General features: G+C 29.7%; 2 protein-coding genes and 1 long non-coding RNA gene across 6 annotated transcripts; 2 read left to right on the top strand and 1 right to left on the bottom strand.

Annotated features, from left to right (window-relative positions):
• The first annotated feature begins 666 nt into the window (after positions 1-666).
• On the top strand, positions 667-26,038 carry LOC113796041 (uncharacterized). 3 transcript variants are annotated; one of them, XM_075820535.1, is made up of 10 exons: positions 667-2,188; positions 14,938-15,407; positions 15,690-15,868; positions 16,118-18,170; positions 18,231-19,442; positions 19,525-20,222; positions 20,346-21,653; positions 21,773-22,904; positions 22,966-23,912; positions 23,971-26,038. In XM_075820535.1, the coding sequence occupies exons 1-10, from the start codon at positions 1,401-1,403 to the stop codon at positions 24,037-24,039; spliced, it is 8,856 nt and encodes a 2,951-aa protein (XP_075676650.1). In that variant the 5' UTR covers positions 667-1,400; the 3' UTR covers positions 24,040-26,038. The 3 variants fall into 3 exon arrangements, with proteins under 3 accessions (XP_075676650.1, XP_075676649.1, XP_075676651.1); XM_075820534.1 differs by having other exon boundaries at positions 671-2,188; positions 20,346-21,704; XM_075820536.1 differs by lacking the exon at positions 667-2,188 and adding an exon at positions 12,267-12,283 and having other exon boundaries at positions 20,346-21,704.
• On the top strand, positions 7,008-7,798 carry LOC142645125 (uncharacterized). Its single transcript, XR_012846304.1, has 2 exons — positions 7,008-7,419; positions 7,497-7,798. It is a non-coding gene; the product is annotated as an uncharacterized LOC142645125 (long non-coding RNA).
• Positions 26,039-26,217: 179 nt separating the features above from the next.
• LOC142645124 (uncharacterized) lies at positions 26,218-27,782 on the bottom strand. Of its 2 annotated transcripts, XM_075820544.1 has the most exons (3): positions 27,249-27,782; positions 27,046-27,182; positions 26,218-26,809 (listed from the first exon to the last, which is right to left on the bottom strand). In XM_075820544.1, exons 1-3 carry the CDS (start codon positions 27,670-27,672, stop codon positions 26,726-26,728), a joined length of 645 nt encoding a protein of 214 aa, XP_075676659.1. In that variant the 5' UTR covers positions 27,673-27,782; the 3' UTR covers positions 26,218-26,725. The 2 variants fall into 2 exon arrangements, with proteins under 2 accessions (XP_075676659.1, XP_075676658.1); XM_075820543.1 differs by having other exon boundaries at positions 26,218-27,182; positions 27,249-27,777.
• Positions 27,783-27,973: the final 191 nt, after the last annotated feature.

The raw sequence follows: 27,973 nt of genomic DNA, 5'->3' as shown, positions 1-27,973 counted from the left end.
TTCGATTTGTTTTTGTTTTTTTTTCATTCGTCATTTCGTACTGAAAAAAATTGTAATGTGTATTTATGACAAGTGAAATCAAATAGACGAATACCTCGATTCTATTGTTCTCGAATTATCGTCATCATATTTTTTTTGTTAGTAAATGTGTGCGTGTATAAAATGTGTATCGGTTATTGTTTCAGTACCGGCTGTTTATTTTGTCATCAAAAAACAACATACAACATTTGACGATTGTGAATACTGATATTTTTGTTCTTATTTCTCGTTCGCTATTTTTTTTTGCTCATAAAACAATGCAACAAGAAGAAGAATTTGAATACGACAAGTTGATTATCAACATCATCGTCATCATCATCAACAATAACAAAATGTATAAGAAACAAAACATACAAAGAAAATGAAACAAATAAAAAACAATAAATGAATGCATGTCGTCTCCGACAATTGTCACATCATGAATAACGATGCTGTTTTTTTTTATCAATGTATTGTGGTATTGTTTTGTTCCATTTGAAATATATCTAATATTCATCCATTACATCGACCAAATAATGTCAACTTGATGATAATATTGTTTGGCGATGATTGTGTTTTCACTGTGATATATCTTTTTCATCTTATTTCTTCTTGAAAGAAAAAGAAAAAATTGATGGCCAAAAAGGAAAAATTTATTTTTCCTCAAATTCATTCACATTTATTCTAAATTTTTTTCTGATGATCACGCCGAAGTAGTAGTTACAATCGTCGTGTTAATGGTGGTGGTGGTGGTTGTTTTGGTAGTTATATGGATGGTGGTTATATCCAGATATTATATTTTTTTCAATAGGATCCTCTTTCCCTCTCTCTTTCTATCTCTCATCATTCGTTTCGATCATCAACATCATCATCGTCGTTTTATGCTATGTGTTACACAGTGTAAAACGATGCACATCAATACACACGCCAGTGTGGATGATATTGTCGACTCAACAAAATCGGCACATTAAAATCATTGCATCGGATCCTTTTTTCAGATTTTAAGTCAGTCATTGTCATTATCGGGTTAATGTCGGTTTCGCTATTCAATGCTTATAATTCTTGCTGTTGATTTTCTTTTTTTTTGTTTTGAAAAATTCCTGTTTAAATTGTGAAAAAATCTGTACGCAGCTTGTTGTTGTTATTGTTGCTTAGTTTGTCGATCTCATAATTGATCGAAATTTTTATTTTTATTTTCAAATTCAATATTTCGATCTCATTGTATTCGTGTGTCTATTTTATAAAATTCGTCTATTAAATGAATCTTCAAATTGAAATCTTATCAACAACATTAATGTCATCTTTATCAATGAATAGAATAAAATATCAGGAAAATCATCGAATCAATTCGATAAAATTGATCAAGAAAATTTCGATAAAAAATGAATTTATTGCCGCCGGTTTCAACATTATCTGTAGGTGTTACAAATGATGAACATAAAGGCGGTGTGACCAGTACTTTAGTTGGTCATCGTCATCACCATCATCATTTGTCATCACGATTACCAACATCATCATCATCTTCATCTTCAATAACAACATCCACAAATACTACAAATATTAATTCAACAAATAATCAATTGATCGATTTTGATCAATTGGATCAATTTTTTGATGATCTCCAACAAGATGTTGATAATTATAATAAAAATAATGATAATGATAATAATAATATAATCAATGATGATCATCATTACTATACTAGTTTAACATCAGATCATCAACAACAATCAACAAATTTCATCAATATTGATCGTCAAATATTGGCGGTTAATTCGAATTCAATTATACAATCTATGAATACAACATCGCCAGTATCATCATCATCGTCATCATCGAAAATTGTTAGTAAATCAATATCACCCCCAACAACAACAGCAACAGCTACTACTACTTCAGCAAATTGTGATTTTAATTTTGAGGATCTCGATAACAATGTCATTCATAATAATACCAACAACAACAACAATAACAACAAAGACGATAATAATCATCATTGTAGCACATCAGATCATCAATACTATTGTCATTGCCCTAGTCGTAATAACAATAATTGTCGTTGTAATAATAATTTGGAAGATTTTGATGCCAATGTCAAACATCTACAACAAAAATATAGTGACGCCGACAATGGACAACAACAACAACAACCACGATATCAACAGCAAATGTAAGTTGAAAATTTTCTTTCAAAAAAAAACATAGAAATTCTTTGAAATACGAATCTTAAAAGATTTTCAAGAATATATGACAATGAATGAATGATTGACATGTAGAATTGTATTACAAGCACACACAACAAAAAACACAAAAAACAAACACAGCCATGAACATAACCAATCATCCGATTTATTTTTGTTTGGTTTGGTATTTGTTTTGTGGAAAAAATGTAACATTTTTTTCCCTTCATCATGAAAAAACCGGCAACAAATTTTCTTTACTCATAATATTTCAATGCCTTCTTCCTTTAAAAAAAATTAATCTTCTGGTTTGATTTTGACTTTCAGTTTTTTTTCCATTCGTTTGTAGTTTTTGTTTTTTAGGTCAAGTCTAATGATTATGATGATGAGGATGGTTTATTGCACATCTCCATCATCATCAACATTTGATCCTATGGACACTATCGAAAAATATTGGATTCTTTCATTTATTTTTCTCTTTCTTTCTTGCCTAATCGTTTGTATTATGTGTATGTGTGTGTGTGTGTGTGTGTTTCTGATGATGATTATTTTTCATTATTATTTGCTGGTTAGTTTTTTTTTGTATTTGGCGTCATCAAGAAATTCAAAAATACTAATATTGCTTATAAAATAGGCTTATGAATTATCGAAAAAAATGCCATACACACACGCACCATAGGAAAATTTGTACGCCCGTTTTTTAGTGTTTATGTATGTTCTGGTAGTATAGTTTGTTCTTTGTATTTTGGGGTGCATCATCGTCATCACTAATACAGAACTTTATGTAGGTCAGTCACATTTTTTTTATTTCTTTTCTTTATTTCTTTTAGGTACCATACAGTTTTTTTCTTTTCTATTTCTCTATTTCGTTATTCTTCGTTTCTATTTTCACTGCTATGCTATTTTTTTAGCCAGCATGGTGTATATGTACACAAAAAAAAATACAATTTCAAGTTAGCGGCCATTGAAAATCGAATCCAACTCGGAAGAAAATAAAATGACAAAAAAAAAAAAGAATAACATTGATGAATGGATGAATGAATGAATGAAACGGCAAAATCTTTATCGACAGAATTAAATATACATACAAGAATGAATATTAAGAACCTGACCCAAAAACTTCATAGAATTTTGTTGTTGTTTGTTGTTCACTTCACTTCCCAGAAAGATAGATGGACCTTTTTTGTTGTTGTTTCCTTTTTCTCTATCTTTTTTGCTTAATTGTTCGTTTTGTATTCACTTACATAAATGTCATTCGTTGTTGTTGTTGAGTAAAGTTTCTAATTTTATTCGGCTTTTATATATCCGCAGGTTTTCTATTTCCATGTTTTTTGTTGTTGTTGATATTTTTGAAATACCACACATAGTGTTTTATTCATAAATGATTGTTTATGGATGATGTTTACATTTCATTTTTTACCCAATCTTTTTGCACTATTCTGGATGTTATCTTATTTCTACTGTAGGCACTTAATTAATGTATTACTTGATTCATTTGATTTCACTGTTGTGGCTGTTATATTTTGTATTTTGTTTCTCGCATCAATCTTTTAATCAATAAGATTCAATTTTCCATTATTTTTTTGCACAAATCAATCAAGTCAAAGTTGATTATTTTTTTCAAATATAAATGGTCATTTCTTGTCCATTTCGATTTTCGTTCATTACGTTTTATTTCATATTTAGAGAAATTTTTCATAATTTGTCAAAATGAAAAGTAATATTTACAGGCAGACAAACAAATCAAAAAAATTGTCATGAAAAAATGTCAAATTAAATGTGTAGACAGAATAATTCTCTAAAACTAGATACAATGATAGTCAAAAAAAAATGATGAAAAATTTACGAGAAAAATTCCCAAGATCATTCATCTAATCAACCAAACCAACCACTCAAATCAAGTACAAACAAGTTACAAAAATCTTAGTCACATTATGGTGAAATGATTTTTCACATTTTAAATAATAGTTGGTTCAAAATCAGACTTGCATATACTTTTTTGATTTTAGAAACAGTATTTTTGTTATATAAATATGTTTATCTTGTCAATTTTGTCATTTTAATCATCATCATCACGATAATGTAGGATTTTTGTTTTCTTATTTTAAAAGAAAAACTTTCACTTGAAATTTTTTTCCTATTTTTCCAATTCATTTTTTATCTTTGTTGATTATGGAGTACACAACTAAATTGAATATGAATGAAAGTAATAGGTAACGATTTCTTTCTTTGGAATGAGTTGAACAAAATATAAAATGATCCTTCATTGCTATTCATGCGAAAAATTTTTGAATTATTATTTGAAAAAAAGGGTAGAGAAAAAGAGAAGACAAATAAAAAGAAATTCTTAGGCTATTTTAATAACAAATGTGATTAGAAGACGAATGAATATTGTTCCAAAAAATTAAAAAAAAACAAATTCAAAATTTTAAATGAATAATTTTGACAATAGGGAAAAAAATCCACAAAACAAATATAAACAATTCCATAGAATCTTATGAAAAGTTATGCAAACAATTTATAAAATGATGATCAACTTTGTTTGTGTGTGTGTTTATTATTCTATTCGAAAATTGATATAAAGGGGGTTTGTATTTTTCCATTGAATGACAGTATTTTGTTGTTGTTAATGTTCGGCAAATGAAATAACACACAAAAACATTTCCATCAATTTCGGTTATGTTGAGTTGTGTGTTGGAATGATATGATTTTCGATTCATTCAATTAATTCTATATTTATACAAATAATGAAAGAAATAGAGTAAAGTGTATGTATGGTGTGTATATATAATCTTCATTTATTCCTAACAGTAAAATTGTCATTTTTGGAGTTGTGATTCAAAAGAAAAAAGAATAACATTGCTTCGATGCAAATTTGATGCACACAACAAAACAGATCAAAAATAAAACAAGAAAAAAAATTTATTTGTCAAAATAGATTCAATGAACTCATTTATTTGTTTTGTGTATGTGTGTAAGTTGATTTTTATCATTTTCAACAATGAATAATTTCGTCATTCTATAATCATTCTTTTTTTTCATTTGTCATGGTAACCTATCTTGTTTTATCAACAACAACAACAATGTATCATCAGTAAATCACTCGGGTATAGATGACAATGACATACAATTATATATAAATATGTGTGTGTGCCCGTCATTGAATTCGCTCACAACAATATCATAATGCTATTCGATTATTGTTTGTCTTGGTCGATTTTTTTCGCCATTCATCATTAATTGATAAAATTCATTTTCAACGAATATAGATGAGGGAAAAAAATTCTGTAAAGAAATATTCATCAATTTTTTCTTCAGTTGTATAAAAAATTAAAAGTAAATTTTGAGTAACGTTATGATAATTATAAGCAATTTTCAAATATTGATTACAAAAAAAAAAAAAATGGTCGAAACAATACAGAATATCCTATTTCATGCCAAATACATCTATTTTCTTCGTTTTTTATGATTATACTATCGAAAAAATATGAAACCAAGACAAAATGAATAAATGTATCTGGTTCTGGCTTCCGAATAATGATAATGACAAAAAAAAAGAATTTGGCACATCTGCAAAACAAGCTATATCATTATAATATGTTATTATAAACATTTGGCGCGATATATTCTCTTTATTTTTTTCAATATACTGTTCACATCCGTTTATCTTTATATATATAAAAATATGTCTGTGTGAATCTTTAAAGTTCTCATTGGTGTTTAGCTTTGTTTGTTGATTACAATCACAAATACAAAGCAGCCAACCAAATCATATTCTCATGCATATATTTTTTTATTTTTGTTTGATAATGATGATGATCAAAGAGAAAAAAACAAATCAATGCCAAGGGTAATATTATTTAGTATTAAATCAAATAACTCTTGATGACAATAGTGTCTTGATATTGAATCATGTATTTTGAAGAAATAAATAAATAACATAGAAGATGACATAAACGCACACAAATTGCCATAAAGAGAAGCATTATATTACAACAACAACGAAAAAAAACTGATTTCGTATTTAGGAAAAAATATATCTTGATAATTTCAATATTAAGGTTTATTATCATCATTTTTTGCCCTTAACTTGTTGTATCCCATTAATATTTGATAATTCAATATTAACTAATTTAATGTATTTGTTTTAGTTGTCTTCATAATGTAATATTGAATTTTGATCATTTCGATCTCAAAAAATATGATGCCCTACCACTTATGGATGAGCTTATTTTAATGATGATTATGATACATACATGTTTGAAATTGTTAACATGTGATCCACATAAACATCACACACACACACACACACACATCTACTGATGGTAACAGGAATATTATCTTGATTTGATTGTTATTTATGATGTTTATACCTGTGTTTTGGTTTGTGTGTGTTATCAGTATTATGTGCACAATATTTATAAATCACAAAAAAATGATGATTAAAATTGCTTTATAGTCAATTTTTATTTTGAAAATGGATAAACGAAATCGAAAAAAACCCTCGCCCTTTCTTTTCATCGTCTTAATCATAAGGGTTCTATGACCTAGATTACAATAATTTTATGTTCAAAATATTATTGAGAAAAATAATAAAAAAAATTTTATTTTTATTTTCCGTGAATTTTTTTTCCGAAAAAAGTAAATAAAAATTTTATTTACTTTTTGTTTTGTCATTCACAACGTATCGATCGTATAACGTTATTATGTTTTTAGGATAATCGACATTATCGTTATAATGGCAATTTCAATTTATCTGTATTTTTCTTCTAGATTCTAGAACTAATCTATTCATTATTGGAACAAACAAACGAAAATTCAATCAATAAAAAAAATTCGTATCAAATTTTTCCAAATTAAATTTTAATCGGTGTGAATGTAAGAGAAAAAAAACCTTGAATAAAAAATCGAATAGGGAATTCGAATTAAAAAAAAATCGAATAAAATCGTATCAAATTTTATACACTTTTTCTGATTCATCATAAAATAATTGTACAGAGAATTGATTCCGAATCTATCTTCATGAATCTATCTGTTGCAACACATCATCAAATAATCTAAAGTTTGTTATAATAATAAATTAGTAATAAAATCAATTGTAGTTTATATTGTCAATTGTCTATAACGATGTCTATAGCTTTAAAAAGTAGTATAAAACAAATCAAACCTGAATAAAATAAGAATCTTAGGATTGAAATCTGAGAAAGAAAACAAAAACAAAGTAAAGTTAAAATTTCTGAAAAAAAATAAATCTTAAATTAATGAATCTACTTTTCTTATTCGACTTATTTATGTTAGCTTCATATATGTGAACCATAAGATGATGTTCGGTTATTGAACGCGCTTGGATACTATCATCATGATCATCAACAAAAACATAATCATCATTGCACCCACTTAAAAATGTATTCGCGCCTTGTATATCCATTACTTAACAGCCGGAATATCCAAAATGAAGAATGATGATGATTGCAATGAAAACAAAAAATATTTAAAAAACATTAAAAATGGTTCAGACAAAATGTTCTTTTTTTTGCATTTTGTATAATTCTTTTTTTTTACTTTCTTCAAAAATAAATAAATAATGTTTAAATTTGAAATATTGTATTTTTGATAATCGAATGTTTATTCCGGTTAACAATTTATTTTGTTATATAGAAGAAAATAAAGCCTTCTTTTGTTGTTTTGTTTACTAATATTTTTTCATTGATGGATGTTGTTGTTGTTGTCGTTCAATAGTGGTTATGACGTACATTGTTATTCATCATTATTTTTCATATATCTCATCTAAGAATTTTTAACGGAATTTACATTATTCTAATTCACCAAAAAAAAGAGAAAAAATTCATGCATATATTATATAAAATAACCGGTGATAACCGGGTAGTTTTTTTTATTAAGATTCTATGATATGGAAAAACGATAAAACATTGAAACCCAAAACAATTACAACAAAAAATAAAAATAACTGTTAAATCCATTCAACTCCAACTCTCTATTTTTTTTCTCAATGAGTATAGAAAAAAAAATTAATCCAATATTGATCATGATCAAAACAAATCGATGATTCCAAATATAATCTAATGCTATTACAAGATGATGATTTTGATAGGTATGCCGTTGCCTGGTTAATAACCTTAAATTTATAGTAACTATAGTCGATAAGCTATGTAGAATTTTGAGAATGGATGTGGTGTCGCTATTGTAAATACCATTCGTTGTATTGTTGATGCATATTAATTTCGAAAATATTTTTTGATAAAATTTTCATAAACAACAACAACAACAAAAATGGAAATTTTATCATTCTTTCTTTGAAATCAATCTGATTAAAACATCATCGTGGTTATTTTTCTATTATTATAATTTTTGATTCTATTGAATAGAATGATGAGAGAAGAAAAAAATGTCATCGTTGTGATGATAATGAAAAAAATTCCCGTGAAATATTGTTTTTTTTCATCAGAAAAAAAATTCAATAAAGAATATTCCAAGTGTTTTTGACCTAGAAACACCAGCAGAGAATGAACTTTTGTTATGCTAAAAAGCTTAAGAGGTTGTTTATGTTCATAACTACTATGGTTTTTTCTGCTTTGTTAACATGGCAACCATAGAACAAAAAAAAAAAAAAATAACGAAAGAATTATCAGCCATCAATTAGAATCTGGTTTTTTCTTTCTCTTTCTCTCTCACTTATTATTATAAGCTGTGGTTGGTTGGCGTTGGGGTTCGATCAGTTGATATCATTCACCATCCATCAACAAATATATCGTACCTATACAAAACGTCATTTAAAATGAATTTCACTAACAATCTGTTTTTGTTTGTTTGTTTGTTTGTCTGCGAAAAAAAAGTGGTGAATGAACGAAAGAGAAACCGGTCGAAAATGATGAAAGAAATATATAAAAATTTCTGTTTTCTTTCAACAAGAAAAAAAACATGGCGCCTTATTTTAAAAATGGCGTCGTAGTTCGAAACAAAGAATCATATTCTATTTCTTTTTTTTCTTCCAACCAATTAGACCGGTAGTTCATGATTATGAGCCTCTGATATTTGAATATTTTATTTGAATTTCAAATAATACTGCTGCCATACATCATCAAAGATATAAGCTTACTTGCAAACTTAAACCTAATCCCAAATGTTATCCAAAACAAAAAAAAAAATCAAAGAAACAATGGAGCCATGAACAATATAAAAAAAATAATGACAACAAAATTGTGCCAATGATCTTGGCGCCATGATGATGATTGTTGATGTGTGTGTGTTTTGATACAGCTGGTTTATGCTATAGCAAAGATTCGTCATGGTTTTTGTTTCTGTTGTTATTGTTATTTTTGATTGGTTACTACGACTACCTGTTCATTGTTATTTTGCCAATCATCAGTAAATTATCATCACAAAAAATACCCCTTTTCATCCATTCGATTTTTTTCATATTTTTGAAAATGTTGTGGTGGCAATAACACCAACATTTTCATATAATATTTTATAATAGTAGTATAGAACCATACGTAATCTGAACGTAATCAATTCGTTTACATTGAAAGATTCCAGTTTATTTTTCAAATCGAATCTATTTCTTTCCAACACTTGCCATACACAATTTTTCCCTCGAAACGATTTTGAAAATCATTTTAGATTTTAAAATTGTTCCTTTTGTTTGGTTCCTACCATTTACAGCAAATTTTAGTTCAAAAACTTTTACATATTTTGAATTCAATTTTCAAATTCCATGTTTTTCGTAAACGAACTTCAAAATGAAAATAAAAATAACATTACGCTTGCGCATTTGAAATGGGCGATTCTTGTTGTTTCAATCCCATCATTACAACAACAACAAAAACATTCGAATTCGCGAATATTTATCCGTTATGGCCATAATGATTGGCGTCAAATTTCTTTTTTGGATAAATTTAATGCTACTACTATTCAACGTATCATGATATATACATGTGTATATTGGTCTTTTAAAAATATATTGTGACCATTTTTTTCGTTATCCATACATAGCACACCTGCTTATAATTTTGTGGCTGCTACTATATTGTCACCATTTATGGTCCGTATATCTGTGTATAACAACGAGAGGATATTGTATCCTTATTACCACATTTAGATATGTACAGTAATGACAGCAGTGGCGGCGCTCTAAAATCTTTTTTTTTTTTGAAAGGATCTTTTTCCACACACAAACAGATACTTAAATTGTAGTAGTCAAATAATATGGATTCACATATGGTTTTTTTTTGTTCCAAATCATAGTAGCACTAACTATAGAAGTATCCATCGTAAAAACAAAAATAATGGAAACGTGTATTGGTATTTTTTTTCCTTTCATTTCTTTCATTAAAAATGCCATCAAAGTAGCAGTAGTAGTGGTATATCCAAAACACCTATACAAAGAGGATATATACTTGGAAAAAAAGTGAAGATAATTCAGAAAAAAAGGGGAACTTCAAAAGAAGTAGAAGGAAAATACAGAAAACGAAGAAGCAATACAACTACTTCCATTTTTTTTGATATTTTCAAGTTGGGTTTCACTTGGCATTATTTTTTTTTTTTTTGGTTCTCATCATTTCATTTGTCCTGTGTGTGTGTGTTTTTGTCCAAATTTCCTTTCAATGATCCTCAAAAAATCCGAGGAAATTTTTTTTTTTTTTTTTGGTTTCAACAAATGCTACTCCAACACTATACACACAAAGATATATATTTTTTTTTATTAATAAAGGAAAAAACTCAAGATGTTGTTTGTTGTGATGCTGATGTTGTTGTTGTTGATGATGATGATCCGAATGTGGCAGTCATATAATGATGATGATTGGTGATAATAGATAAATCTACGAGTTTTAACCCTCATAATAATAATAAATTTCAATTGATTGAATTTTGTTTTTTAAAGAAGAATGGTGATTTATTGTGTGTTTGTGTTTTTGGATTATTATTAGTTTTAGAATGAATTTCATCAATGATTATCAACTGAAATTAAACTCAAATTGAAATTCTGCATAGTAAATATGAAGAAATATCGCCGCATCTGATTCCATTCACAATTTTCTTCAGGATTTTTACTTTGTTATGATCTTATTGTTTTTGTTTTATTAAAAAAATACATCAATTCTAATTCATTATTTTGTTTTCAATGTCTTCGATGTGTTGATTTATTTGATGCAACATAAACACACATCCATCTAAATGTTGTGTATAGATGATTTTAAGAATGACAAACAAATATATTTAGTGAAACAACTAATTAAAAGAAAAAAAAATTAATTATTTCGGTGAAAAAGTTTCGATAAATTAAAAAATCATTGTGCTCATACTCAAACTACTGCCGATTATTATCTTCAAAAGCCATTACAATTGTTCTTTAGGTGAAATGGCATAATAACAACTTATGAACATTCTTCTGGAACGTAACTTGTTCGTAAATTGAAGAATGACTGTATCATCAATTCAAAAACAAAAATATTGACAACAATCTTCTTTTATCATTCAACGAATAATCATTTAATGACACAGAAATTCTGTAAGTAATTCTTTTTGGGTAAAAAGTTATCCAATTACAAATCCATGTTCAATGTCGATTGTCATCATTATGATGAAATTGGTTACAGTGTTGTGAAATTTTCATCAAATAAGTTTGTGAGAAGAAAATGTATGTCGAGTATGACCCGGTTGAATGATGTGACTAATGGTGTTGTGATTAAATATTCCGATTCTGATCTTATGATTTGCCATGCCATTTTCGTTATCAGTCATCAGGTCCACGGCTTATTTATTACGGAAATATGACTGATTTCCTATGGTATCTTAAGAGGCCTTTCTCTACATTACATTACATATGTATGTTATATTTGAATTAAAAGAAAGATATGTATGATTTTTATATGATGTTGATGAATGATAATAATATACAAACTGTATGTCGTTAAAAAAAAGTTGCTACTTCTTCGAATGACAATTTATTTTTTTTTACTCGGCGTCATCATACATTCAACGTCACCACCACCAACAACAACTCAATGATACTGATCATCACATCGACATTTATATTTCTGAGATCAAAACAACGAATGTCTTATGTATATTTTTTTCTATGTTTTTTTTTGGTGTGATTTCGATGTCACACACAAATAGTGTGTTTCTATTTTTTTTAAATACTTGTTTTGTTTAAATTATTTATCGATTCATAAACTGAAAGATTCTCTCTTTTTTTTCGGAAAAATTGTCTGTCCCCTCTAAATTATCATCGTTAAATCGATCATCGATCGATTTTTTGACAGTTTTTTCTTTAAAAAAAAACTGTAATTATTCATTATATTATGTTGTCCAATGAGAAAACACAAAACATAAATTCGTAATAATCATTTTGTGTGTGCGTGTAACATCATTTTAATTAGATTTTAATTTCACAATAACATTGTTGTTTGGATTTTTTTTCTGTGTCACACATGAAACAAATTTAAAGAGACAATATTATGTGAGTGTGTACATCATCACTAAGCAATTAAATAAATACGGTTGTTTTTTTTTGTTCAAAATAACGGAAATTCCATCATATCTTTTTTTTGAAAAGTAATGAATGAAAAACAAACATGTTTAACTTGATTGTATAAATAGAAAAAAATAAGAATCAAATTTATTTGAAAAACTATCTAATAATCATTCAAAATAAAATGTTTATATCCACCAATTTATAGATTAATCGTACACGATTCGATTAGATTTGAAATTGAAAAAAAAATTTTCTGAAATACTATTAACAAACATAAAGATGAGGGAAAAAATTATCATCAAATGTAAAATCCTATCATCAATTCATCAATTGAATTACTATTTAATTATCGATTTAAAAAATACTGATATTTATTAAGAACAACAAAAACCTATCAACTATATCAAATTATACTCATCATCATTTACTAGATTGTTTTTTTTACCAAAACAAAAATATGATTTTTGATTTTGAACTTCATCTAAAGGTGGTGTATCCTACGCATAATATTCAATCATTATTTTCATTATCAATTTGAATTGATGAAAATATTAAATTGATTTTTCTTGAGATGAAAAAATTTGAATGATATGATGATGAATATGATAATAAAAATCATGAAATAAACCAGAATCAATTTTTTGTTTGCTCGATTTTGTGGATTCCTTCTTTTTTCTCTTCATATTGTATGTTTTATTTGTATTACACAATATTCAATCTTTTTTTTTGCTGATGAATCAAATGCCATCGGTCATGATAATGATGATGATATATTTTTAATGATAAATATAATGATGAAAATTCCCAAAATCCCAAAAAGCTTTTCATTCATTTCATTTTATGATGATGTTATACATTAGAAAAAACAATATATATGCCCTAAAAGCAAATATATACAAAAACATTCGTTGAATTCGAATCTTCCAATAAATTTATTTTTTCTTATTCTGTTTTTTTTTGTTTCCATAAGACAATATGTCAATCGACTTGTTTGTATTGATGGTGGGTGCACATTGACACAGAATAATTGTGTTGAAAATCATAAATTAAGTTTTTTCAAATATAAAAAACCCCTTTCGATGAAAACTACTAGAAACATTTTGTCCATGACATTCATAACTTGTAACTTTTATATTGATTTATCATTATGTTTGAATTGGTGAAGATATTCAAGTGGTTACGATTTTTCTATTTTTTTCATCAATCAATTTCTTCATTCTAATCGAACAAATTATTGAATCCTTATTATCTTATTGATTTTTCTATTTACCATGATGTCCTGGTCTTATAATCTAATCAAAAAAACACAAACACGTTAGAGCTAATCTTTTGATTGGTTGATTGATTGATCGATTGCTGGGTTAGTTGTTTTTTATTTTGGGTTCCAAGCTTAATGTTTTATAACGACATCAACACCAACAATATTGGGTTTTTCTTTTTATTTCTTTAGATCAGGATCAGTGTGTTTTTTCATCATCAAATCATAATGAAACAGAAAAATTTCAATTTTTTTCATTTTCTATCTTACCGCTTTCTTCTGTTCATATTCATTGATTACAAATTCATGTATACAATTTTTTCTTTTCTATTCGTCTGTTTGTATGTTTCTTCAAATATATTTTAAAAAGATATAGATAAAAAGATTTCAAAAAAAAAAGTTTTCGTCATATAAAAATGTCGCCCATCATAATGAAGATGATGTTGATTGGATTGATGGAAAAAATAATCCTCTCTCCATTATCATCATCATCATCTTCTTTAACGTTTCCATCATCTTGACCATCATTTTTTCTGATGATGATCTTTATATTTTGTTTTTTTTCTTACAAAAAATAAAATCATCAAACATATTGGTATAAATGATAGAAAGGCAAGTCGCCATTATCAACAGTAACATTATTATGTAATTCATTGATTCATCGATTATACAAACACAAACGCAGCTTTTTAAATGAGATTAGATTTTTAAAATGTTAAATTTTTGTTTGTTTCATTTTATATTTTTAAGCTATTTTTTCTGGTCAAGTTTTTTTCCATTTAGAATGAATTTAAATTGCTACGTAAGATACCTGTTGCAAGTGTAATACGAATTCGTATTTGTTTCACAAACATATATGATTCATAAGAAATTCTCAATGAATTTTCACTTTGGCCCATTTATTCATATTCTATATTGTCTATATTTGTTTTTTTTTGTTTGTTGTTATATTAATGTCTATTTGTTTTACTTTATGTTTCTAGGAACAAGTGCCTCATTCTCGATGAGAACTATCATAATCATCAACAGCATCATCAACGTCATTATAATCAACAGCAACAGCAGTCACATAATCAACAAAATCATCATCATCATAGCAGCATCAATAACCACGATCATCATCAAAATCATCATCATAATAATAACGACCAACAACGACGACGACAACAAGAAGAAGAAGAAAAAGATCAACGACATCAACAACAACAACATAAAGAAGCTGAAATTGAAACTCGACAACAACAACATCAGCGACGAAGACGACGAGAACAAGAAAATCATTGTGAAAATAGTGAAAAAGACAGCGAAGACGAAGGAAATTATATTGAAGAGTTAGCAGAGCTGATCTCGGCAGCAGGCAATTTTAATGAAATGAACTCACTATCGGTCAAGCCGGACAAGTGTGCCATATTACAGGAGACTGTTAAACAGATACAGAACATCAATAAACAAAGTGAGTAAATAAATAAATGGATTAGCTAGATCCTTAATTTTTTTCCCCAAATTTATTATATCCATTATAAATGCTGTTATTAAATGAAATTGAAGATTTAAAAAGATTTTCTTTGCGAAACACCTTTTGTGTATTTTCAATTAGTTTTTTTCTTTTGCTTTCTATTTTTTAATGCAATAATTGTTATTATTTTTGATCGTTATTTTATGAATTTTTCTGTTTTTTTCTTCTTTTTTTATTTGCTTTGAATTTTGCATCATAAATTGTGACATTATAATATAGATTTAACAACCGATGATCTTCAAGCATCGGAAGTCTCCTCATCCAAACCCAACATATTGCCACCGGATCTGAATTCATTGCTATTGGATGCATTGGATTGTTTCCTATTCACATTGAATGCCGATGGTTATGTTGAATATATTAGTGAAAATGTTAACCAATATCTTAAATTCACTCAGGTATGTTGTATTATTAGTTAACAAAAATAATTCAAATTTAATCGATTCGTCTACCAAAAATAAACTATCTTAAAAATCATTTATTATCGATTCTATTAATTTTTTACAAGCTTATTAACAAGTTTTATTAATCGATTTTTGTGTTTTTCATCGTTTTTTTCACATAAATTTTTCTATGATGTTACTTATCGTCGAATATTATCATCTTTATTTCTCTACTTTGGAACTATTAATTATGAAATAATGCAGAGTGAAGTGATTAACAAGTCAATATTTGATATTTTGCATCCAGACGATCATCCACGTTTCAATGCATTATTATTGCCAATGGCAATTGGCAACAATGGAAGACGACTATCTTTGAATAATAATAATGTTAATAATTCTCAGTGTTGGCCATCTTCAACCACCGCCAATAATAACATTAATTCTGGCACAAACAATAACAGTAATTCTTCATCATCCTTGCTTGATCAATCACAGTTAATTCGAAACAATAATAATAATAACAATGAAAATTCATCATCAACATTGACAACTTTTTCCACCAACTCTTTTTCATCTTCGTCGTTGAATCAGAATTTATCGACAACGTCATCAAATAACACTTCCACGTCGTTGTCTTCAAATCAATCGCACCAACAACAGAATTCCATCCATTTAACCGGTAATTTAGCTACATCCGGTACAACTAATGTGTCTTCAGGTTCAACCAATCAATCTGCCAATCAATCATCATCTTCATTAAATCCTAATACTTGCTCAGGATCAACATCATCATCATCTAGCTCATCATCATCTTTGATTGGAACATTGACTAGTTTGAACCAAAGCAGTAACCACAATGAATTCAATTCATTCAATTCAAGATTTTTGGTCAAATCCGAAGGACTAATGCATTCAAGTGAAAATGATGATGATGATTATGGTGATGAAAACTTTGGTGATGATGAACTTTCCACTCGTGATAATGATGATTTTTTGGATAGTTTAAATTTCGATGATAATGAAGCATTGGCTCAAAACGATGATTCATCGGTATTAGATTCGGATCTAGCTGCTGTTTTAGATGCGGCACAAGCCGAATCATCGTCATCATCAACAATGTCAATGGCAAAATTAAATCATAGTAATCAGGTTATTGCTAAACAAAAACAACGTCTATTGTTGCTCAAACAACAAAAACGTAAACAAAAATTGCAACAAAAAGAATCATCCAATCTAGAATCATGTTTACCTCAATACGAATTGATGCAAGTGAATACCAAGTTTATTTCGAATTCTGAATCCAAACAAATCGATTCACTAAGCACGACCTTGAGTTTAAACAATTCTACATTTGTTGGATTCTCTAGTCCTGGTACAGCTGGCGGTCACCAAATGACGGAAGACTCACGCGTACTATGTGTTGCACGTCGTCTGCCGAATTCGGAGCAACAGTCATCGGGAAATTCTGGTCAAACAAAATGTCAGATAAAACATTTCAGTACACGTCTGGATATGTATGGATGTGTTACACATGTAGACTGGTCTACATTGTCTTCGAATAATATCCAAATACAGCGGCAAATATCCCATCTACAAAATAATTTAAAAGCGAATCGATTATTTCATGATTCTGTGCATAAGGACGATCTGAATAAAGTTCAACAACATCTTAAGGACGCCATTATTAATGCCGGTGGTTCATCGCCGGCTGCTGTATCAAAATCTTATCGTCTCAAAGTTGGTCCAGATCAATATGCAAAAGTTTTGACCAAAACAAAATTATTAAAAAATAATTTCATGATGTCAAAGCATACCATCTTTTTTGAACAGAATTCATTATCACCAGTGAAAAAAGAGGAAGATGATCAATCAATAATTGAAAATCGTTCAAATACGAATTTGTCTGGTAATTTCAACAATGTTGGTGGTAATCACAATATTGGATCTTCACCTGCTGCAACACAGGTTAGTAATGAACAGCCAAATCGTACAACCAGCAGCAACGATTCTCTACAACAAACCACATCCTCTTCATCACAATCTATGTCGACGACAAATAATCCTCAACAACACGATTCATCAACAACGCAACAAAATTTACATCAGCAGCATCAATTCTCATCATCCACTGCATCCACATCAGGATTATCTGCTTGTGTAACATCATCTGGGATGTTAAATTCAAATCATCAAATCACTACGAATCCAATGATGCAAAATCATCAATGGTCAAATAATCAATTTCAACAACCTCAGGCTCCACCAGATTTATCATCATCGTCATCATCATCAATGCAAATGCAACAATCAAATGGTAAGTAATTATATTTTTTGTATTTTTTACAATATTTTTCATATTCTAAAATCAAAATAGTTGCCTATTCATCAGCATCTCAATTTAATAATCCATTGACCACATTAACCTCATCAGCATCTTCATCATCTACTGCTGTTTCAGCAACACCGACAGTGATCGATTTGAATCTTGATGATTTTGATGAAATGTTTTCGAATAGATGGGAATTCAGTGATACAAATCCATCATCAAATGCAATGATTCGACAGCAAGAAGAGCCAACAACAACTGTTGAAAACATTGCCTTATCATCATCATCATTATCATTTTCATCTTCTTTAGTGAATCCTCGTCAAATTTATACATCCGTTCCTTTCACTTCATCAATGTCGATGATGATTAATACAAGTGCCGCAAATGGTAATCCACAACAAATGACGATGATCTCATCACAGCCGCAAATGTTCTCATCATCTAATTCAACGATTGGTGGTAATAATTCGGTACAGCAAGGCATAACTGTACAATCATCCTTTGGAATTGGACAACTAGGACAGAACAATCAGCAACAGATGATTATGACCTCTGCAAATAATAGTGATCAACAACAGCATAGAGTGATAATGGATGATAAGCTCAGAAATTTGCTCACTAGTGGTCCAAATTCTTCATTAGGTATTGGTACATTAGATAATGATCAGGTTTCGGAATTCTCCTCAAACGACAATAATATTCTAAGTCATCAAAATAATAAGAACAATAAAACTAGTTCAGTACAACATTCATCAAACAATAGTAACAGTAGTGATAATATTTTGCGTGAATTATTAGATAATGCAGATGATCTAAATATTGGTGCTGGTGATTTAACGGGTGATATTCGAACGAGCAGTAATGATGAATCGGAATCCACTTTATCACATTTATCCGGATGTAATAGCTCATCTACGACGACGACAAACACCGCATCAATAGGATCAGCGTCAAGTTTTGTCGATCTATTGAACGATACGAAATCTATGATTGTCAAGTCAAGTAATCAATTGACAATGACAACCGCCACCAATACGACTGCTTCTTCATCATCTAATAACATGTTACGTATGTTACTAAATGATGATGATTGTGTCAAATCGACCACAAATCAATCAACACGCGGAATGAAATTAGCCAATGTGAATAAAAATTCACAAAATGATGTGTTAGTGGAACATTTGTTAAAAGATCAGCAACATCTGCCTCAGGATTCATCCAACACCACTCCTGGTAATAATCAGAAATCAACGTTTGGTATGTTGTGTTGAATTTAATTCGAACATACTATAAATTTTTTAATTGATTATTTTTTTGAAATTTCATTTGACAATTACAGAATTGAATTCTTTGCTTTCATCCAACAACGAAAATGGTTGCGCTATGCAACAACAACAACAACAATATAATTTCAATCTTAATAAAAGAAAATCACCGTTTGATCAGAATGAAGTCTATCAGATGCAAGATTCTGAATCTAAACGAATGGCAATCGGTTTAGCGAACATTACTACATCCACTTCATCGAATAGTGTTGGTGTTGTTAATAATACTAAAACGACACATAAATTATTGGCCTATCAGAATCCAATGTTAGCTTCAATGTTGGCTAAAACGCCTACATCATTACCAGAAGAAAAAATTCAAACAATTCCACCATCAATGATCTCATCGACACCGGATATTAAATTACCACCTAATCTAGACAAAAAAATTATACCAACACCACCAACTACAGGGACAAACACTATTCAGTCAACACAACAAATACAACAAACACATTCAAATCAACATCAACAACATCATATTACACTACATCAAGCGAATTCAATGCAGCAACAACAACCGATCCAAAATATTCAATTACAAATTCAACAGCATGCTCAACAGCAACAACATTTAATTACAACAATTGTTCCGGGCAGTTCGACCAGTATGGTATCAGCACCTATAGCTATCAAATCTGGTCAACAGCAACAACAAATTTATCATACTAATCAAAGCCAATTACAGCAACAGATTAAGCAGCAGCAACAGGTAAGCAGCAATTATCAATAGACAAAATGTTTATATTTCATGGATCGTTGAATTTACATTTCCCCTTTTACGTTTCGTTTGAATGATCACACACACTCACTCCCTAAACCCGAAAAAATGTAGATTGCTGCAGGTGGAAATCTCGTTCAACGATTACAATTGAGACAGCAACAGATCAACAATAATTCAGACTTACAACAATTGTTACAGCAACAACTACAACAACAACAACAGCAGCAACAACAACCCGTTCTTCAACCGCAAACAACAATGTCGGTTGGTCAGCAAATCGTTCAACAGCAACAGCTTCAATTAAAGCAACAACAGCAGCAACAACAACAAACCGGTACTGGTCAACAAGCGACAAATTTTTTGACCCAAATTTTGACAACTGCATCAAATAATCCTCAACCAACATCTAATAATGTACTAGGTTCTGCTAATAATTGTGGTACAATGGTTGGTAATACCATGATTTCTAAAGGTGGTATGTTAACATTAACAGCGACCACGAATCAATGTGTCACCATGCTACGTAACGTATCAAAAATTCAACAACAGCAAGGAGCTACAATGACAATTCAACCACAATCAGTAACACAACAACAACCGATTGGTGTTGGATTTATTCACACATTATCCGGTGGACAACAGCAATTATCATCACAACAGCATGCGATTGTAACTCATCAACAACAGATTTCAACGAATCCACAACAACAAATTACGACAACGGCCCCTGTGATTGCATCTCAATCGAATCATCACAATCTGGCTCCAAATAATAGTAATAACAATGCTGGTCTAATGAATGATTCGATCGATCTGGAAGATCCCGCTTTGATTTCACAGATTTTGGATGAAGTAATAGAACTTCAAGATGATACAATGATTGGCGTCAATGCATCATCAACATCTTTGATCGTGAATAATGTTAATCAATTGAATAATAATCCTAATAATAATGGTGCTGTTGGTGTTGGAAACGTGATGAATATCAATAATCAACCTTCATTGAGTTCATTGCTCTCCAATACGGCTAATATGGCAAACGTTAGTGGTGGCAATGCTTGCAACATTACTACCACTGTCAATCGTCGTATCAACAATGATATCGGTCTGATTGCATCAGGTTTAGCCGATTCTACTGGCAGTCTTACTCAAGTTAATTCTATCACTACAAACGAGCAACAAGCTATTAGTGAAATACGTAAAGAATTGATGAAAGTGGAAAATCAACAAAACGTCAATACAGCAAATCATCAGATATTTTCATCGAATAATTCACAGCCACCTACACCTCAATCACCGATGTTGACGAATGTTATTGGCAGTCAATCATCTATTCAACAACAACATTCTGTTCTATCGGCTGGACAGCAACAACAAGTACCACCACCGAATTATCAACCACCTCCATCCTATCCTCAGGTATCGAATACTTTCATCAATAATAATCCTCAACCATCTATCAGTTCACAGGTATTTCAAATATCTTTACGCATTCAATTATTATTCATTGTTTTTATTTCTATTCTAATCTCACATAGGTTAATCGTGTGATGTCTCAATCGTCGGCAACTATGCAACAATTGATGCAACAACAAAGAGCCAATGTTAGTATGATGAATTCTCGTATCGGGCAGCAACAGCAATCGAATGCTGCAGTTATGCAAAGAGTTGCTGCCATGCAGCAAGTTTCTGGAACCGGTAATACATATCTTGTCGGTCCGACAACAACGGCAACAAACACGGGTCAACAACAGCAAATTCAATTTGTGCGAATGTCCAAAGGAGCGGTTAATTCTGGATTGACCGGAACCCAATCTATTGTTCTTGGCCAAGGACCTCCTAATTTAAATGTCGCTCATAAACGATTATTAATGCATCAAGAACAACAAGATTTCAATGTTAAACCATCAGATGGAGGATTCGATATAAACGGATTGAATTCAATAAATAACACTGTAGCACCAAATGTTCAGATTACCGTCAAACCTCGACAAGCCATGCCATCACAACAACAAGCGACAGCACAACAAGATATAATTGTTACACAAATGTCTCCAAGATATGTCATTGGCAGTAATAATAATACCAGCGGTAATATTCAAGTGCCTTCTACACCTCCAATACTACCTCAATCTCCAGTGCCGGGTTCTACACAAGTTCTTAGTCCAAGTCCGGTACAAGGCCCAACTTCTACAGGTGTTGTATCGCGTGGAAATAATAATGGTCCAGTATCTTATAATCATAGCGTTTCATATACTACAAGTCCGCAAACCACATTAGCAACTGCCAGTTGTGGCAATGGTCAACAAGTTCCATCGCCATTTTCTTCTACGAATCATATGTCACCCGGTCATTTTGTTACCGGTAATTCGAATATGACTACATCAGCATCACCATCGCCAGCACCACCACAATCGCCAATGTTGGTGCCATCACCACAATCGGTAAATAATCAACCGATTACACAGATTAGCTGGCAACAACAAGCATCACCAGCTGCATCTGCCCCTAATCGAATTTCATCTGGTAATCATAACGTACCATCACCAGCTCAACAAGTATTGTCACCATCAGGACCACCTACAATGCCTAAATCTCCAGTTACAGCTCCTAATCTTGTATCTATACAACAGCAAACTAATCCAATGCTGAATGCTCAGCTTTCATCAGGTAATTTTTTTGAAGCTGAATACTTTACGTATAATATTAAAATAACATTTTTTCTCTGTAGTTGGTCTTCAAAGATTTTCTCGTTCTACTCGACCGCAAGGACCTCGATTTTTTCCATCAAGACAAGGACAATTTTCAATGCAAGCAACTGCTGTTCAACAACAGCCACAAAATAATGGAGATCTAACACAACAATTCATTAGTCAACAAAATCATCATCAACAGCAACAACAACAACCGATGACCATATCAAATATTCCACATTTAGTGCAGCCGCGACGTTTGACATTACGAATGCCTATACAAACACAGCAAATTCAACAACAGCAACAGCAATCGTTTACCATTAATACTCAAACGAATGTCAAATTATCCATACAATCACAGCAACAAATAACGGCCAGTGTTGTTGATAATAGTTTTGTTGGAATCAGTGGTGCCAATAATGGCAATAAAATAAGTCCCACCTCGGCTATGTTTTCTCAACAGCAGCCCCAAATATCCCAACAAATCAATCTCAATGATCTATCCGGATTCGACAATCATGATGGATTGGTAAATGTTACATCGAGTGGAAATAATGTTTTATCAATAAATGATAATCGTCTATCGACCCAATCAAATACTAAGCCAACATCGGATTATGTAAAACAAAAATTGAATTCATTCGTTAGTGAACGTAGTAGTAATGTGCAACAGCAACAACATCAGGTGATATTACAACAGCAGCAATCACAAACATCCGTGCCAACATCACAACAACAGATTCTAATACAACAGCCCAACACGCCGCAACAATCTACTCCGAATAATTCGACATCATTATCAATGGAAGAAGCATCATATGTAGAATTTGAGGATTCATTTTTTGATCAATTTGTTGAAACATCCAATTCAGCTACAACAAACAGTATTAACATGGTGACAATCACCGGTAATCAATTAACGCAAGGACAACAAATAGTTGGCACTAATAATGATTCGACAATTGGTCGTAGCAATTCTATGGTATGCATTTTTTAAGCGATTCAGTTTTGTTCTAAATATTATTTGTCTCAAATTATAGGAAAATGATCAAAATCAAGGATCCAGTTTATTACAGCAATTGTTGTCACACGACAGTGGCAATAGTTGAATTATATCATCACTCATAAACATCCATTAATTACCTCCTCACTCGATTGGATTTTTTTTTTCTCGAAATTTTCAAATTTCATTTTGCTATCAAATAATTATAATATAAATCACCATTATTATCACCAAACATCAATTGACAATTGGATCGTTCATTGTTGAATGATGCAATAGTTTTCTCTTTGTTTTTATTGCCTTAAGTTTTTTCCCTTATTTAATAAATTCTGTTTAGATTCGTAATTTATGTGTGACATCATCATCAATTTAGTTTATAACTGATTGATTGAGATTAATTCAATTTCGAATCATGTGCATACTTTTCTAATTTTCTTCGGATGTGATCATTATTTTTGTTTCGATCTTGATTGTCTTTTTTTTAATTTCATTTTTTCCGCTAAATCTCATTTTTGTTCAAATCTATCTGTGTTCTATTTCTTTCTTTTAATTTGTAACATTTTATTATTATTGAAATTTCATTATATCATCCAATCATTACCAACACAAGCACACACTCCACATCCACATTTTATCCATAATATTCAAACAATCTATTTCATTACAAACAAAATGAAACGATTTTTGGATTTGTTGTCGTTTTTATTATCAATTTATGTTGTTGTTGTTGATATTGTCATCATTGTTGCTCGTCTTGGTCTGTTGAAGAATAAAATTAATCGAACAAGATCCAAGCAAAAAAAAACTGATTTCTTATCAAAGACTAAATATTCATCACATACACTTTTTCTTGTAAATCATCTATAGAATTAATGTTTTGTCAGCCTTTTTGTTTGTTGGTGTTTAAAAATTGTTGTTTTCACTATTCAAAAGCTAACAAAAATTGAATCATTTTTAAAAATCTACAAAAACACATCTTTCTTACATATATTTTGTAATCATGAATCATAATGAACCTGAATCTCAAGAATTTTTTTTTGTTGTGTTTCAAAAATTATCTCAAAATATGTTTTCAATTACTTTTGGTACCTCAGAAATTCATCTCATAAAAAATATCATTAAACCAACCGAAATCGAATCCATCCACATTAGCTTAAAATACAACATCAATATCTTGATTGGATTTTGATGTATTGTTTATTTCCTCACCATTTGAAGATGAATTAATTCCTTAGCGAACATATTTTGTAACCATCGTCATAATTACCATCCCATTTCATCTAAAATCATTCAATATTTTTTTCTGAGAAAAAAAACATTCGAAAATTTTTTATCATCTATTATTACTGATTTATGAAATTGATTATTATATTATTATTCACATGATCTATACACAGAAAATGATTGACTTTTGAATATATATTTCCGTTATTTGAATGTTGTTTTTTTTGCTCCCAGATTTGACAAATTTAATGAATATCTAAATATTCTTTTATTATGAATCATTTGATGAAGAGATTCTATATTTGAAACATGATAAACAAAACAAAAAAATCTATATGCATTATTGATTGGTTATTTGAAAAATTTTACGATTATTTTTTAAAAAAATATAGACTTTATTTTTTTTCGTGTCACAACCATACAAACACACCATATACCTACCGTACAAATAAAATTGTAATATAATTCATATTTTTTATTGATTATTATCAGGAATCCTCACTAAAACACACACACATAGAACATTCATGTGTATAACACATCCATATTTGCCCATAATAATAATAATAATGACATGACAAGGATCTCATCTATTTTTTTTTCTTTCTCTTCTTTTCTTGACATCTTATTATTAATTATTATTATCTCCCATTTCCAGTCATTTCTCTACATTCTCATGAAAAAGCATCTCATTATTATTATTATTATTATTATTATTATTTTCGTTTTATTCATTATTATTTTTCTTGATGATTTCTTTTATTTTGATTTACATAAAAACAATTGACATTTAAATGAATATTTTAAAAAAATGAGAAAACCTATATTATTATTATTATTAAATTTGAAAAAATAAAAAGAATGGCTATTATTGAAATGAATCTTATTTTGTTTTGTTTTTTGAAAGAGAGGGGTTACATGAACTTTAATTGGCATGAAAAGAATTTTGTACTCAGTATTGTCAATGGATTGTCAGATCGATCTTTTTTTTTGCCACCCACAAAGAATGGTACTTGAGAAAAATCAGTCGATCATAGATTGATTAATAAAGATTAGAACATTGATTGCAATAATTTAATGTAAAAGAAAGAACGTAATTAAGGCATTTTTTAAAACATTATCTTAATCGTAAAACATTTTTAAGATATAAACATCAATAATATGAACTAATTGACATTAGTTTGAGTGACAATGCCACCAACGCACAATTAAATTTTAGGTTTTATCTGTAAACAAAAAAAAACATGATTTTTGCTTTACACATTGACAAATGTTTGACAACGATATTATCGAATCATATTTAGCAACTTTCCAGCGTAAATTTCAACGATTTCGCCATTGGTTATCACAATCACGTTGGATATTATTGATTGCTTTCATTATTTCTTCATTAATCATAATATGTGTCATCATGGTAGTTTGGTCGATTATGGGACGACAACACTTTCAGGGAGTTGAAAAGGATGAAATAATGAGAATCAATTTCAAATCAACAACCATGCGAAGTATTGTACGCCAAACGACGACACAGAAATTCAGTACTGAATTCGATTTCAAAAATAATCACTTTAAAATGAAAAAAATTTGTGATTATTTATGTAAACATGATCCAGAATTGGGTGGAAAACTTTGTGATTGTGATGAGCCACCATGTTCAGCCATGAGAAACTTCAAAAAAATATAGAATCGTTTGCAGAACAGACAAATATCAACATGTGTCAGTTTGTGAATTGAGAATGAGAAAAATTGTATTAGCTGAAGAATCAATGTTTTCGAGTTCAGATTTTTCGGGTAATTTCATAACCATGGAAGAATCTTCGTCAATTGTATTATTGTTTTTTGTTGTTTGCTCGATGAAATGTTGGGATATATCGACAGAACAATCTATTTCATTATCATTATCCTTATTGTTGTCTGTTGTTGTTTCTTCCTTCACTGATTTGCTATCGAATTTCAATTTATAATATGTATGATCACGATTTTCTCTGTATAAAGCCCATAATTTTCGTGCATCTTTATTTTTTACTGTTTTAGATATTAAAAAATTTTAAAATTAAATCTCATTGAAACTAAATTGTTGATAAGACTTACGAGATTGTCTTTTATTGCCAATATCAATACCATGTCTCCGACAAAAACTAAACACCCAAGTAGGGCGAGCACAAAATTGTTGAGGTGTAAGACCAAATTTATTACGAGCTAAATTCAAAGCCAATCGACGAATATCACAAGTTCTTATTCGATTTGCTTGTTCAATTGTTTGTCGTTGTTTTTGCTGCTCTAATATGATTATTTTCAATTCTTCTTCCAATTGTGGATGACGAGCTCGTGAATATCTTAATGATCGTAATGTTTCCGGCATAGCTTCGATAATGGCTTTATTTTTTCGCCAAAATCTTATATTAGATTCGGCTACGCTGAATTGTTTTTCGGCAGCACGATTACCAAATTTTTCAGCATATTCGATCACTTGACGTTTTTTATTCGCAGTGAATGAACGTCGTATTTTGCCCATTAATATAAAGTTTTGAAAAAACTAATTAAAATGAATAAAATTTTTAAAAATGTGAAATGTTAATTGATATGAAATATTTAATCGATTATTATCGATACAATCGATGTGCGTATAAATGTTATCCAATGGAAATAAATTATAGTGAAACGCCCTTCACTTTGTTCACATGAATACCTTAAATATATTTTTTCAATCTGTATAAATACGCATGCTTGTAGCTGAAAATAAATGGTTCAATGAGCGATTGCGCAGTTTAATGTACCGGTAATGTTTAAGCATTTGACTGCTGTTTTAGCTGCTA

Source organism: Dermatophagoides pteronyssinus, unplaced genomic scaffold, assembly GCF_027571235.1.
Source record: "Dermatophagoides pteronyssinus isolate colony J.1.1.1.1 unplaced genomic scaffold, Derpt_VIB-CSIC_2022.12 sq0007, whole genome shotgun sequence".
Classification (NCBI taxonomy): domain Eukaryota; kingdom Metazoa; phylum Arthropoda; class Arachnida; order Sarcoptiformes; family Pyroglyphidae; genus Dermatophagoides; species Dermatophagoides pteronyssinus.
The sequence above is the reverse complement of the archived record's forward strand: the minus strand, read 5'-3'. Positions and strand labels throughout refer to the sequence as shown.

What these genes read in the sequence shown, in the direction of transcription:
- LOC113796041 (XM_075820534.1), top strand. Translation starts at nt 1,401, where the DNA reads ATGAATTTATTGCCGCCGGTTTCAACATTATCTGTAGGTGTTACAAAT. An exon ending in AGATTAAGCAGCAGCAACAG is followed by an intron (nt 20,223 to 20,345) that starts GTAAGCAGCAAT and finishes GAAAAAATGTAG; the next exon opens with ATTGCTGCAGGTGGAAATCT. An exon ending in AACCATCTATCAGTTCACAG is followed by an intron (nt 21,705 to 21,772) that starts GTATTTCAAATA and finishes AATCTCACATAG; the next exon opens with GTTAATCGTGTGATGTCTCA.
- LOC142645124 (XM_075820543.1), bottom strand. Translation starts at nt 27,672, where the DNA reads ATGGGCAAAATACGACGTTCATTCACTGCGAATAAAAAACGTCAAGTG. An exon ending in TGGCAATAAAAGACAATCTC is followed by an intron (nt 27,183 to 27,248) that starts GTAAGTCTTATC and finishes TATCTAAAACAG; the next exon opens with TAAAAAATAAAGATGCACGA.